Source organism: Mustelus asterias, chromosome 19 (genome assembly GCF_964213995.1).
Source record: "Mustelus asterias chromosome 19, sMusAst1.hap1.1, whole genome shotgun sequence".
Taxonomy (NCBI): domain Eukaryota; kingdom Metazoa; phylum Chordata; class Chondrichthyes; order Carcharhiniformes; family Triakidae; genus Mustelus; species Mustelus asterias.
The window spans coordinates 59,013,188-59,028,054 of NC_135819.1; the positions used below are offsets into that span (position 1 = coordinate 59,013,188).

At 44.2% G+C, this 14,867-nt stretch overlaps 1 protein-coding gene across 2 annotated transcripts in view; it reads right to left on the bottom strand.

Moving 5' to 3' along the window:
• The window catches only part of ccdc146 (coiled-coil domain containing 146), a 127,390-nt gene that overhangs the window by 79,084 nt on the left and 33,439 nt on the right, over positions 1-14,867 (bottom strand). Inside the window, exons 3-4 of one of the 2 annotated variants that reach the window (XM_078235599.1) lie at positions 8,862-8,944; positions 1,451-1,660 (exon numbers count right to left, since the gene is read on the bottom strand). The exons of the other annotated variant lie outside the window; for it this stretch is intronic. Coding sequence (XP_078091725.1) covers positions 1,451-1,660; positions 8,862-8,944 — 293 coding nt within the window. The remainder of the gene's footprint in view (positions 1-1,450; positions 1,661-8,861; positions 8,945-14,867) is intronic. 2 annotated transcript variants of the gene reach the window in all.

The following is a 14,867-nucleotide window of genomic DNA, read 5'->3' on the forward strand; positions in this document are numbered from 1 at the left end:
CTACATCCTGAAGTACCCAGCGTCTTCGAGAGTCATCCTGGGCTGAAGGGTTGGCTAGTGAGGGATCCGGATACCCACTAAATTCATGGCTAATGATGCCAGTGCAGAGGCCCGAGACTGAGGTGGAAACCCGATACAGTGAGGTCCACTCTGCCATCAGGAACGTCATCGAGTGGAGCATTTGGCTTCTCGAATTGCAGTTCCGCTGTCTGGACCCCTCTGGTGGGGCATTCCAAGACAGCCCCCAGAGGGTCTCGCAGTTCATGGTCGCGTGGTGTGTCCTCCACAACCTGGCACAGCAGCGGGGCGATATGATGGAGCGAGGAGGAACATGCAGCCTCATTGGAGGAGGAGGATCAGAATGGGTTCAAGGAAGAGTCTGAGGAGGACCAGGAGAATGGTGGACAGGTGGCAGCCATGGTCCAAAGGCCAGAGGATCAGGGAGGCCCTCACAGCCTCCAGAATCACCACCAGTAGGCTCTTTGCCAGCAGCTCTATCCACCCCACCCCCTTACTCTCAAACCCTGCATGGCCTGATTCTTCCCCACTTTCCAGAACCCTTGTTACCAACCTCCCCACCGTCAGTAACCTGCTCTACCCCCATACATCCTAACCTTGCCACCCCTTCCCTTCAACCCTTTCCCCGTTCCCCCTTGGTTGGTGTACTCTGGAGGGCCTGGACCTGGAGGGCTCTGGCTGACTTTCTTGTGTCACAGGTGTCGCCGTATCACCCTGTTCTACCTGCTGCCTAGGAGATGCGCAGGTGTCAGGAGGGGAGGGATTTCAGAAAGGCTACAGACTGCCAGAGTCTGCTTGGTGGAAGGCACTGTGATGGGTTTCAGCACTTCCTCCTCTCTTGGGATGCTCGCTGACCCCTGGGCTACTCCATGGGATGGAGAGGCAGCTGGAGTGAGCTCCAGAAGCCTCTGAGTCTCTTGGCATTGCCAATCCAGGAGGCCCACAAATGAACGAGCCATGGTGCCGAAGCCCTCAGTCATGGTCATCCATGACTGGGACATGTTGCTCTGCGAGTATGCCTTGCTCTCGATGCCTTCAGCCATGGTCCTCTGTGATTAGGCCAAGCTCTGGTTTCCAACTGGTGGCAGCACTTAGATTTTTTTTGGGAGAATCGAGGTCTTCATCTTCTTTCTTCACATTGTCTAGCTCAGAAAATACAAACTACTGTTTCCAAAATGTCATCAATATTTCAATAATGTAAATATCTACAAAATTAAACAGAGGATGCAATATTTAGTTGTCTCCGACAATCTAATTGATGGATCATAATGATGTTATTCTCCAGTCTATCTCTATGTTTACAGATCTTGACATAGTTGTAAATGTTTTATTGTATATGCAGACCATTTATCAATATTGTTTGAGGAAGACTGTATCAAAGTACGAATATAATGCCACCAAATCAAATGGGGCAAGTAATAAAGCTTCTTACTATATAGTTCTGTGCTTCTGCTGAGATATGCGCTCTTCTGTCTGGTTCAGCTCATTCTGACAAAGAAGTAGCTGCTGTCTCAGTTTGTTGACCTCTGTATCATAGCTGTCAGGAAACTGATCAGCTTTTTCCAACTCGTGCCTTTGGCGTTCCAGTTGAGCAGTAAAGGACTTAGCATCCTGCAATAGCTTGATCTTGGACTCCTGTGTCCTAAATATATGAATAAATTCTTCCAGTTATAAGTCCATTACATACAAATTTTTTATAGTACTGAAAGAATATAGAAAAGCATAAATGAAAACGAACTACAGGGTATAGTTGACTATCTGAGATGTTGCACAGAATATTTCAGAAGTTCTGAATGGAAAAGAGTATTATTTAAAATATAAATTATACTACACCAGAAAATCCAACCATTAACACCACGGACAAAAGGTGAATCAAAATATGGTACATGACAAGAAGTGATCCTCATGTACAATAAGTAAATTTAATGATTGTCAGAAATGATGATGAATCTTTTATTTTATTATTTATTTATTGGTGTCACTAGAAGGCTTACACCACAATGAAGTTTCTGTGAAAATCCCTTAGTCAGCACACTCCGGCGCCTGTTCGGATACACTGATGGCCAATGCACCTAACCAGCACATCTTTGGACTGTGAGAGGAAACCGGAGCACCAAGGGGAAACCTACGCAGACACAGGGAGAACGTGCAGACTCCGCACAGGCAGTGACCCAAGCCAGCAATCGAACCCGGGTCCCTGGCGCTGTGAGGCAGCAATGCTAACCACTGTGCCACCATGCCGTGCATTTGCTATCTATTGCAAAACAATATTTCTCTGTATCTGTTTTTCAGATTGTACACTGTAATCTGTGGATTTAGTGCTTTTTTCCCAGCATTATTCCGATTTATCTAGAAAAACTTTGATAGGTCTAACCATGCCATCAGGATACATACGTGCCTTGAATCTTATTGTAAAAATTCAGAATGTGCATATGGTGTTTGAAAAACAAAGATCTTCTTACCATTCATAACATGGGCCGCGATTCTCCCATTGCGACCCGCAACTTTTCTGTCGGGTTGCGGTGGGAGACACGCGTCTCCGGCCTTGAACAGGGATTTACGCATGCGTTGGGAACGCCTGCGCATCTCCCAGAGCCGGCAAACAGTCACCGGTCAGACCATGCTGGAAACCTGCGAAAAGGCAGGTAAGTCATTTAAATCTTTTTTGCATGTATTTGAAATATGTATATTAGTATATTATCGGGACCTTTTAGGTCCCGATTGAATCTCCCACCCCGCCAGGAGTACTTCATTCCAGTGGGGTTCAGACTAGCTCCCCACGTTTGGGGAACTAGCGGGAGTCATAGGATCATAGAGGTTTACAGCATGGAAACAGGCCCTTTGGCCCACCTTGTCCATGCCACCCATTTTTTTTAAACCCCTAAGCTAATCCCAATTGCCGCATTTGGCCCATATCCGTCTGTACCCATCTTAACCATGTAACTGTCTAAATGCTTTTTAAAAGACAAAATTGTACCCGCCTCTACTACTACCTCTGGCAGCTTGTTCCAAACACTCACCACCCTCTGTGTGAAAAAATTGCCCCTCTGGACCCTTTTGTATGTCTCCCCTCTCACCATAAACTTATGCCCTCTAGTTTTAGACTCCCCTACCTTTGGGAAAATATATTGACTTTCTAGTTGATCTATGCCCCTCATTATTTTATAGACCTCTATAACATCACTCCTCAGCCTCCTACGCTCCAGAGAAAAAAGTCCCAGTCTATCCAGCCTCTCCTTATAACTCAAACCATCAAGTCCCGTTTTAATCCTAGTAAACCTCTTCTGCACTCTTTCTAGTTTAATAATATCCTTTCTATAATAGGGTGACCAGAACTGAACACAGTATTCCAAGTGTGGCCTTACCAATGTCTTGTACAACTTTAATAAGACGTCCCAACTCCTGTATTCAAAGTTCTGACCAATGAAACCAAGCATGCTGAGTGCCTTCTTCACCACTCTATCCACCTGTGACTCCACTTTCAAGGAGCTATGAACCTATACCCCTAGATCTCTTTGTTCTGTAACTCTCCCCAGTGCCCTACCATTAACTGAGTAAGTCCTGCCCTGGTTCAATTGACCAAAATGCATCACCTCGCATTTATCTAAATTAAACTCCATCTGCCATTCGTCAGCCCACTGGCGAATGATCGCGTTGCAATCTGAGATAACCTTCTTCACTGTCTACTATGCCACTAATCTTGGTGTCATCCGCAAACTTACTAACCATGCCTCCTATATTCTCATCCAAATCATTAATATAAATGACAAATAACAGTGAACCCAGCACTGATCTCTGAGGCACACCGCTGGTCACAGGTCTCCAGTTTGAAAAAAAACAACCCTCTACAACCACCCTCTGGCTTCTTGACAAAATCAAGCCAATTTTGTATCCATTTAGCTACCTCACCCTGGATTCCGTATGATTTAACCTTATGCAACAACCTACCATGTGGTACCTTGTCAAAGGCCTTGCTAAAGTCCATGTTGACAACATCAACTGCACTGCCCCCATCTACCTTCTTGGTTACCCCTTCAAAAAACTCAATCAAATTTGTGAGACATGATTTTCCACTCACAAAGCCCTGCTGACTGTCCCTAATCAGTCCTTGCGTCTCTAAATGCCTGTAGATCCTGTCTCTCAAAATACCTTCCAACAACTTACCCACCACAGATGTGAGGCTCACTGGCCTGTAGTTCCCAGGCTTTTCCCTGCAGCCCTTTTTAAACAAGGGCACAACATTTGCCACCTTCCAATCTTCAGGCACCTCACCTGTGACTAACGATGATTCAAATATCTCTGCTAGGCGACCCGAAATTTCCTCCCTAACCTCCCACAATGATGATACGCTTCATCAGGTCCCAGGGATTTATCTACCTTCTCTGTAATATGTACACTCCTCAAGACATCACTATTTATTTCCCCAAGTTCCCTAACATCCATACTTTTCTCAACAGTAAATACCGATGGGAAATATTCATTTAGGATCTCGCCCATCTCTTGTCTATCCGCACATAGATGACCTTGTTGATCCTTAAGAAACCCTACTCTCTCCCTAGTTACTCTTTTGCCCTTTATGTATTTGTAGAAGCTCTTTGGATTTTCCTTTGCCTTATCTGTCAAAACAATCTCGTGTCCCCTTTTTGCCCTCCTGATTTCCCTCTTAGCTCTACTCCTACACCCTCTATACTCTTCAAGGGATTCACTTGATCCCAGCTGCCTATGCATGTCATGTGCCTCCTTCTTCTTCTTGACCAGGGCCTTAATATCCCGAGTCATCCAGGGTTCCCTACTTCTACCATCCTTGCCCTTCACTCTAAGAGGAATGTGCTTACCCTGAAACCTGGTTAACACTCTTTTGAAAGCCTCTCACTTACCAGACATCCCTTTGCCTTGCCACAGACTCCCCCAGTTAACTCTTGAAAGTTCCAGCCTGATACCATCAAAATTGGCCTTGCCCCAATTTAGAATTTTAACTTTTGGGCCAGACCTATCATTCTCTATAGCTATCTCAAAACGAATAGAATTATGGTCACTGGTCCCAAAGTAATCCCTCACTAACACTTCTGTCACCTGCCCTTTCTTATTTCCCAAGAGGAGGTCAGCTTTTGCCTCCTCTCTAGTCAAGCCATCCACATACTGAATGAGAAATTCCTCCTGGATACACTCAGCAAAATTCTCTCCATCCAACCTTCTAATACTATGGCTGTCCCAGTCAATGTTGGGAAAATTAAAATCTCCTACTATTACCACCCTATTTTTCTTGGAGCTATCTGTAATCTCCTTACATATTTGCTCCTCAATTTCCCATTGACTATTTGGGGGCCTATAGTACAACTCTATCAAAGTGATTTCCCCCTTCTTATTTCTCAGTTCTACCCATATAGACCCCGCGGGGCAATGGGGGCCCCCCAGGGGGTCGAGCGGCGGGGGGGTGGTGCCCTCTGGGCATGGGCACCCTGGCAGTCCCAGCCTGTGCCCCCTGGCACTGCCCAAGGGACAAAGTGCCCATACCCAGGGAGTGCCAAGGGGGCGGGGTCTATTGTGGACGGAGCCTAAGGGTGATCAGTGGGGGTGGAGGGTCCCGCAGCCACTCTGCAGACAGGATGAAGGGCAGTGATTGGGGCGGGCTGCCTCCTGGGCAGGAGTCAGCAGGGAGGCGTCTGCTGGGGTGAGGGGATCACCACTGTTTGGGGGGGGGGGCGGGGGAGGCTGTACATCGGGGCGCTCCAGGATGGGGGGGTCAGGGCTGGCCTGGGAATTGCTGTGGGGTCGGGCAATTGGGGAGGGCTGGAAGGGCAGCACTGCAGGGGTCCCAGGCTGGCCGGCGATTGAGCTGGCCAGCAAACGGGGAGTCTGACAGATCGGGACCACTGCGCATGTGCAGAGTTCCAGAACTGTCAAACTCCAGTGCGAATGGGCCCCGCCCCCCTGGGTTTTTAATGAGATTCCCGACTGGGACCTCTTCAGTGCCCAGAGTGCGGAGATTCGGGTGAGAAGCTGAACTGACAGAACAGTCGGGATCTAGAACAGTCGGGATCTAGAACAGTCGGGATTTAGAACAGTTTTCCCACCAATTCAGCACTTTTGGGAAAATCGCGGCCGTGGTTTCTCATATTCAAGAGAAATGCCAAGATTTCATTGGGGAGAATTCTTCCATTCAGCAGATGATCAAGGAAACCCACTATGGACATGTAAATGGGGTTTTCACCCTTTGCCAACGTTCTGGCAGCCAATCAGGATAGTCCATGAAGAAATTTCATCCAAAAGTAATCGTCAAAGAGATTCTTTGTAGAATTTTACAAATGTAAGTGTGCATAAGCTTAAAAATTCTCTGTACGAGGTCACTGATATGGTCATCAAATGAAAGGAGGGAGTACTAGTGTTGTGAGTAAGAGGAAAGGTTCAGTATAGTATTTCCCTCATAATGTGATGCCTTACAGTTTTGATAACTCACAATACTTCTGTGCCATGTTCTTCCTTTGCACCTTCTGGTTCCTCACCCCTTTTTTTGTCTTCCTGCTTCACTTTTATTTCATGGCATCTCCTCTTCGTACAACAGGATTGCGGCACGTGTGTGTTTAGGCCCTGCCCCTCCAACTGACAGTATGATCCTTGCCAGCACTTCAGTGCTGTTAAATCAAGCAAGAAAAGCCAGTGAGTTTCACACGGCTTTTCTCACCTGACCCTGCACTTTGTGCAATTTTGTCTCCAGCAGCCAGCCTACAATGTTATGGGTGAAACAGAGGAGGCATTGAATTTTGGGTTAAGACGTCATGGCTACTCCCAGGAAACCATGAACAGACTGGTTTGATTCACCATTGTCTACAGTCACAGTCAAGTTGAACATTGTGGGAATGAAAGCCCTTCCTGTTGAAAATCAGTGCTGCTTCATGAGGATGGGTTTGTGCCGTCTAAGATGCCCTGGACCTGTGGGAATCCAGCAATGCGGGCAAATTGCAATTCTTTCTTCTTGATTGTCAGCCTCTATGAGATAGTAAATGAACTGGTAATGCCTGAAAAAAAGAGTCCTGTTGTATTCCTATGGCACAGCAAATTGACTGGTTCTGTGAATGCTGTTGACGCCAGATGGAGTTTAGGACAAACCAAGGAGTCAAGTGCTTCTTATCCCTGCTGGGAAATGTTGAAGGCTACAACATTATCCAGAATATTCTGCCCAGAACAGATCATCCTGATGTGTTCAGCAGAATGCCCAATTCTGGCTGTGGAAGACACAACTTCTATAGCAAATCTAATGAATTAATCCTCGAAGGGTGGAGACTGATTTTTCATCTCATGTAATTAACAGAGGCATACTCTGGCAAAGATCTGGGTTCCTTTCCTGAGAGAAAAGGTAAAGATTATCTTCCCTAGTTCTTTGGGCCTCAGGAACCCTTTACAGGGATGGCACAGCATGACTCTGACTTTCCATTTCCAATGGGGCAGAGCCACTACTGAGTTGCTATAAGTTTGGACACCCACTCCAATCAACCAATACTCAACTACCAGGATTTAGAATGGGGCAACATAAACACCAGCAAAATGGAAGGTCTACCCACCACACTACTATCCTCTCAAAATGATCAGTGAAGTTACATACACCACTACCCCCATCTCTCAATGAAGGAACAGAGATATAATTCCAAGTCAGGATGGTGAGGGGCTTGGAGGGGAACCTCCAGGCAGTGATGTTCCCAATTATTTGCTGCCCTTGTCCTCCTAGATGGTAGTGCTGTTGGTTTGGAAGGTGCTATCTAAGGAGTGCTGGTGACATCCTACAGTGTATCATGTGGATGGTACACACTGCTGTACGGTGGTGAAGGGAGTGAATCTTTATGGATGGGGTGCCAAACAAGTGGGCTGCATTGTCCTGGAGGGTGTCAAGCTCCTTGAGTGTTGTTGGAACTGCACTCATTCAGGTAAGGAGAGTGTATTTCATCACTCTCCTTATGTCTTGTAGATTGTGGACAGGCCTTGGGAGTCAGGCAGTTACTTACTTGCTGCGGAATTCCTAGCCTCTGACCAGCTCTTGTAACCACAGTATTTAAATGGCTAGTCCAGTTCATTTTCTGGTTCGTGGTAACTGACAGTAGGGGATTCAGCAATAGTAAAGCCATTGAATGTCAAGAGGCAATGGTTAGATCCTCTCTTGTTAGAGATAGTCATTGCCTCAGACTTGTGTGGCACAAATGTTACTTGCCACTTGTCAGCCCAAGCCTGGGTATTGTCCAGGTCTTACTGTACTTGGACATGAACTGCTTCAGTAACTAAGGAGTCATGAATGGTGCTGAACATAGTGCAATCTTCAGCGAATTTCCACTTCTGACCTTATGATGGAAGGAAGATCATTGATGAAGCAGCTGAAGACGGAGGGGTCTAGGACACTACCCTGAGGAACTCCTGCAATGATGTCCTGCAACCAGGAAGACTGATCTCCAACAACTGTAACCGTCTTCCTTTGTAGGGAATTCTTCCCTTGATTCCTATTGACTTGCTAGGGCTCCTTGATGCCATCCTTGGTCAGTTGCTGCCTTGATGTCAAGGGCAGTCACTCTCACCTTACCTCTGGAATTCAGCTGTTCTGTCCATGTTTGAACCAGGGCTGTAATGAGGTCAGGAGCTGGGTGCCCCCAGCAGAACCCAAACTGAATATCAGTAAGCAGGTTATTTCTAAGCTACTGCCACTTCAAAGCACATTTGAAGATCCCTTCCATCACTTTACTGATGGTGATGTAATTAGCCAAAAATAATTTCCCCTAGGACGCACAAAATGGCTTTCAACATAAAATGATTATCAATGTAACAATTAATTATGAACAATTATCAGTTAAACAATGCTGTACCTTTTTAAAGCTTCGTGTAATAACATATATTTGGATTTCAAATGGCCAATTTGAGTTCCTCCGATTTTTCCAGCAGAAAACAACTGAAAGTTAGAAAAGAAGGTTAAAGCTTTAGTAATGGTGCTTTGTAATATGTTCTGATTATTGCTTTTTACTTTCATATCATTAAGTAAAGAAAATGAATATTTCCCATCTTTGTTAAAGTCAAGTTTTTAGACTTGTAATACTAGCAAACATAGAGGCCCCGGAAATCTGCATGTCGTAACCATAGTAGTTACGCTTGGATTGCAGCTGATGGTTTCCCCCAGACCTGATCTTGAGAAATTGTGCAGGAACATTGAGATGACTCCAATTTCCTTTGAAGTTGATGTGTGCCCAAGTCATTATGGATGAATTTTGGACACGCCCTCCCTGCTGACAGGAAGTTCTATGTTCTCCAGTTCTTCTCTCAGACCTTTTTGGTTAAGGGGATTAAATTTTAACTATCTTTAAAAAAAAAAATCAACCTATCTTCAGGTTACTTCCCTTGCTTGGACTTCGCCCACACTCCTTTGTGGAGGAAGTGTGACGCATCTCACTAACTGAACCTTCCTCCAGTCATACATGTGATCTATTATGGCTTGCAAAGTAGCGCCCACAATGTGTATCGATTTTCTGCTCCTGTCCTTTCCATGAGCACTTCTGATAGACTCGTGCAAGAATTACTGAAGAACAAAGGAAGAAAAACCAACAAGATCTGACCCTGTATAATCTAAAACAATGCTAAATCTGCAAACATCCCACAAATCAGTGGTTTTCAAACTGGGTTCCATGGATCCCTGAGAGTCTGCAAAGAGTTTCCAGGAGTCTGTGATATAATGTGAAAGTACTTGCTAATCAGTGCTGGCCTTACGGGTGGGAAATGTGGGTGAGCTCCCAAGCTATCAATGTCAGATCTCATTCTCCCTCAGGTAGTGAATCAGTGCTCTTCCATGCTGAACACCCTTGGGAGAAAAACTGAGAGTGTCAAGGGCAAGAGTAGATAGCACCATTACTGACCGAGTTGGCCAAGTCTTGAAGGGCATGACTGCTAGACTGGACCTGTAGCAAATGATAAGTGAATTAATAAATGGAAAAAAAAACTACTTGACCTCATCCTCATCAATCTACCTGTTATAGGTGCATCTCTTAATAACAGTAGTGACCACGCCACAGTCCCTGTGGAAATGAAGTCCCATCTTTGTCGTGTGGTGCTAAATCGGACACACTCAGAACAATTTTAACAGCTCAAAACCAGGCTTCCATGAGGTGCCATGGACCATCAGAACAGCAGAACTGTATTTGTTTTGTAAGCTCATAGCATATCCCTCACTCTACCATTACCATCAAGCCAGGGAACAAATCCGAAGAGTGATGGAGAACTTGCCAGGAGCAGGACCAGACATATGATAATGAGATTCCAACCCGGTGAAGTTAAAGCACAGGATTACATACATACTAAAAGGTGGAAGCAGCATCCTATAGACCGAGTTAAGTGATCTGACACCCTATAGGATTAGAACAAAGCTCTGATGTCCTATACAGTCCTGCCACATCCAGCAATGCACTGAGGAGAAAGCTTCAAAAAACTACCCATTCTTAACGATAGTAGAGTCCAGTATGTCAGGACAAAAGACAAGACCATTTGCAACCATGTTTATCTCTAAGTGTTGTGTTGATGGTCTATCTCAGCCTCCTCTGGAAGTCTCTGCCGTCATAGCTCCTACTCTTCAGGAAATTTGATTCACTCTATATAGCATCAAGAAACCACTGAAGGTACTGGGTCCAGCAAAATTGGCTCTGATATCATACCAACTTTAATAGACTTCTGAAGACTTGTGCTCCAGAGTAAACTATGTCTTGAGCCAAGCTGTTTCAGTAAAGCTATAAAACTGTCATCTAGTCGACAATGTGCAAAATTACCCATTTGTGTCCTGAACAAAAAAAAGGGCAAATCCAATCCAGCTCATCACTGCTCCATCAATTTACTCTCAATTGTCAACAAAGTAATGAAAGGTGTTGTCGACAGTGCTATCAAGTGGCATTTACTCAGCAACAACCTGCTCAGTTTTGGTTCCATTAGGACAACTTTCCTGCTGACTCCAATCCCATATATCATTAGCCGCTGCTTAAAATGCTGTGCTCTTTGGTTAAAAGCCCTGTATGGATGAATATGGCAAATGTTAATGGAGTCTGCAGATTTTTGCGATGGTGCAGTGTCATATAAGGAGGTGCATATATAAGGAGGCGGCACAGTGGTTAGCACTTCTGCCTCACAGCGCCAGGGACCCAGGTTCGATTTCTGGCTTGGGTCACTGTCTGTGTGGAGTTTGCACGTTCTCCCCGTGTCTGCATGGGTTTCTTTGGGTGCTCCAGTTTCCTCCCACTGTCCGAAAGACGTGCTGGTTAGGTGCAGTGACCCAAACAGGTGCCAGAGTGTGGCGACTGGGGGAATTTCACAGTAACTTCATTGCAGTGTTAATGTAAGCCTTACTTGTGACTAATAAATAAACTTTCACCAAGCTGTCAAACAAGTCTGAGATCATCCTTGAGCTGGTGTGCCTGTGCTCTGGAGGGCTACTGCTTTGTCAGACTCAGTAAACCAAATTCTTTTTTTAGCTTCATGGAATATTGACATGTATGTTTGGGGGGGCAACATTCTGCAACTCCAACCTTTCTCTGAGAAACTAGAAAAAGTGGGTTTTCAATAGAAGGATTTACAAATGCTACTGTCAAACATCGTACAACGATAGACAGATTCAGCAGTGCAAAGCAGGCACACCCATCCTGATGACATCTGTAAGTTATTAGCTGTTTTCTGGAAACCATAGTTAAAGTACTCCTTTTATGCTGCATTCTAACTAATTGAGTCTAACTAATATTGTATAATGTTACAATTTTGATAAGAAAATCTGTCATTACTAATCAATTTATGAAAGATTCAGCCAAAAACATTTGAAACCACTTCACTAAATGAGCTTGATATTCCAAGTCAAATATACCCCACACAAAGTGGAGTATTGGGGCACTTTTCTACATTCAAGATACTATATAATTGTAATTTGTCGTTCATTTCATGTGTAATTGGTTTTAAAGTTTAATCCAATCTATTCATGTATAATTCATTAACTGCCACCTATCATGAAAAGTATGCTCCAAAATGGCTTAAATCTCATGTATTAGAGTTTCTCATTATTTTTAATAATATTGCAAATAAAGCTGCAAATTGCTGACAAATGACAAACTTGTACAAATAATCAGGAATAGTTACATTAGGAACAATCCTATCTGAAGGGAATAGAAGCAGATTTGTCTGATATTTTTGGTCATAACATTTGTATTGTTATTCCATGAATTTTAAGTATCGTCATGTGTAAGACGGTGACTCAGTTGTGGAATTGCTTATGGCTTAGTTGTACAGGCTATTGACATAACACTGAAGGATTGCAGGAGTTATAGCCTGCATTAAGAAAAATTATTGAAGTTCAGAATTGCCAAAAATGTTCAGTAATGTTAGTACAAGGGACTAAATCCATTTAATATTATTGAAAAAACTGCAGCACTGCCATAGTCCATTACCATGTTGATGGGTCGTGTGGTTCTTTTTATCAGGTATTTAAGCATTGCTATTTTACACCCACAATGCAAAATATATGTTGTTTGTTCGAGTCCTAATGACAGAGCAGAATGAAACACAATGCATGGTTAAATTTTCCAGCAATACAAACATTTCACCAAATTTCATTTGTGGTTGCACTGAATTTCAGTTGCAGACAGATGGACAACACAAAAAGACTTTCTGATCGGGGTGACTTCCATCCACCACAGTGATGTTCCTGACAATCTTTTTTATCCTACATTATCTTTAAACTGGAAAGATGGTCCCCAACATCTGCCGGGTGGTTGCACTGAACTGGAACTGGAAACTTGTTGAAGCGAATCTTTTAGACTGCTTCAGGAAGTAAAAGAAGGTAACCTCCAAGCTGCCTTGAAAATTGTTTTTGTTCATTTAAAATTTTGCTGCTGTTCCTGGGCCCCTTCATGATTATGCTTTGAGTGGAATTACAAGGATCCATCTCCAAAAAACCTCTGCTGACCTTTCAATTCTCATCGGCAAGGTTTAACAGATAGCTCTTGTGTTTGATGTCCACAGCCAAATTCCTGCAGATACAGCAGAAGCTTTGGGTGGAATTTTATCTGTGCAGTGGAGGGCTGGTAATGGCTTAAAAAACCTGTTTGTCATTGAAACTGTTTTGCTATGATTCATTAACTCAGCCATGTATTAGCATCCCAATTCCAGGTTGCCCAACAATCAGAAAGGGCAAGTGGACAACAAGCCAAATTCATAAAAGGAAGGATTTCCAGTTAAATGGACCCTTGTCAGGGTCAGAATGACTAAAGTGCCATTCAGCAAGGACAGAAATAGATAGGAGACGATTGACATCCTACACAGTCTCTGACTCTTACATAGAGGACCTGCTGTGGATCTGAGGAACTGAAGTGGAGTGATGTTTCTCAAGGACAGAATTAAGATACCAACCTCTCAAGCCAAGCAGTCATGGATGGAAGTGGCTGTAGAATTGAGCTGAACAGGAGTGCATTCCCTTAAACAAAAAGGTTCAAGGACCTCAGGAGAGGACAGATGAAGAGAATAAGAGGTGACAAGCCTCACACTCTGACTTTCCCAGCATTATCCTACACAATACGACTCACACCTTATAGCTCCACTTATTCCTATCTCTCCAGACACCACCTCACATCCCCATCTGGGTGTCTACCACTGACATGCCCTCAAATTTGTGGCATCTCCCACCCATGCCTCACAGTCACCCTCCACAAATGCTGACCTTCACTCCTTCCACACAATCCATTTCTCAAACTCAAATTCCTGCTTTCTTTCCTTGCAGAAAAAAATAATTCAGAATTCTAGAGAAAGGCAGAGAATCGGGGCTGGATTTCCAGTGACAGCCACCTTGACAACACCGGCAATGCTTGGCCACTTGGTCCACTGGGAAGGAGGCCTTGTTCCAGAAGGCTGCCAATATCTGTAATGACCTGCCATAAAAATATACCTGAACCTCCTGAGGCACCGATGCTTGTATATGATTAGACAGCCGATCTTCCACCTATAGACCCTTTGTTGCGGGATTCGCCTTTGAGGTGAACCTTCAAATCCAATCACTTCTGTCCTTTGGAACAACAAGTGGCTGAGGAGAAGGCAGCTTATCTTGCTGCTTGTGTTGTTCCTCGTGCTGTTGCTGTTGGAATTGTTGCCTTCCTTGTTCCGCAATTGAAATCGAAGATAGCTGCATAAGTGAGGGCTCGCAGCAGGGAAATGCAGATTAAGGTGATTTAAGTCAAAAATAAGTAAACTGACTTCCTAGATATTGGAAATGACCTGTCACGCAGTAAGAATACATTCTCCAAATAAGTGCTGTGAGCACTAACCTCTCACTTAGCATGGCTGCAGCTCTTCATTTACACTCTTTGAAGGTTTTCCAACCTGTCAATTTTACTGAACAAGCATTCCCCATTGCACTCTCACCTGGTTAATCCTTGTAAGTTCCACACAATCCCGAGTTAATTGGGTATTTAAATATTTTCTTTAATTTCTGACTGCTCCAAAGAGGTTTCCCACTTGTCTGCACACTCAACTGGGTTAAAATGAGTGGGATCCTGTCAGGACCCTGACCTGATCCTATATTTAGGGCTTTAAACCTGACTGTTGAGTTATGGGTTCAGTTGATGTCTCAATGGTGTGATCTTGAGACTTATTTGTTTAAAATGAATTATTTACTGTCAACTTTTAACTATTTACAGGTCCCAGTTACTGTTGCGCATGATGCTACTGTCCCCATATAGGTTGCTTCTAGGGTGCTCTCTGGAGTCCATTACCGTGTGACATCATACCACGGGTGGTGCCACGTTAATCATTACTCTGCTGAGCACCTTTACATTATAATGGCATACAGGCACACACATCATACA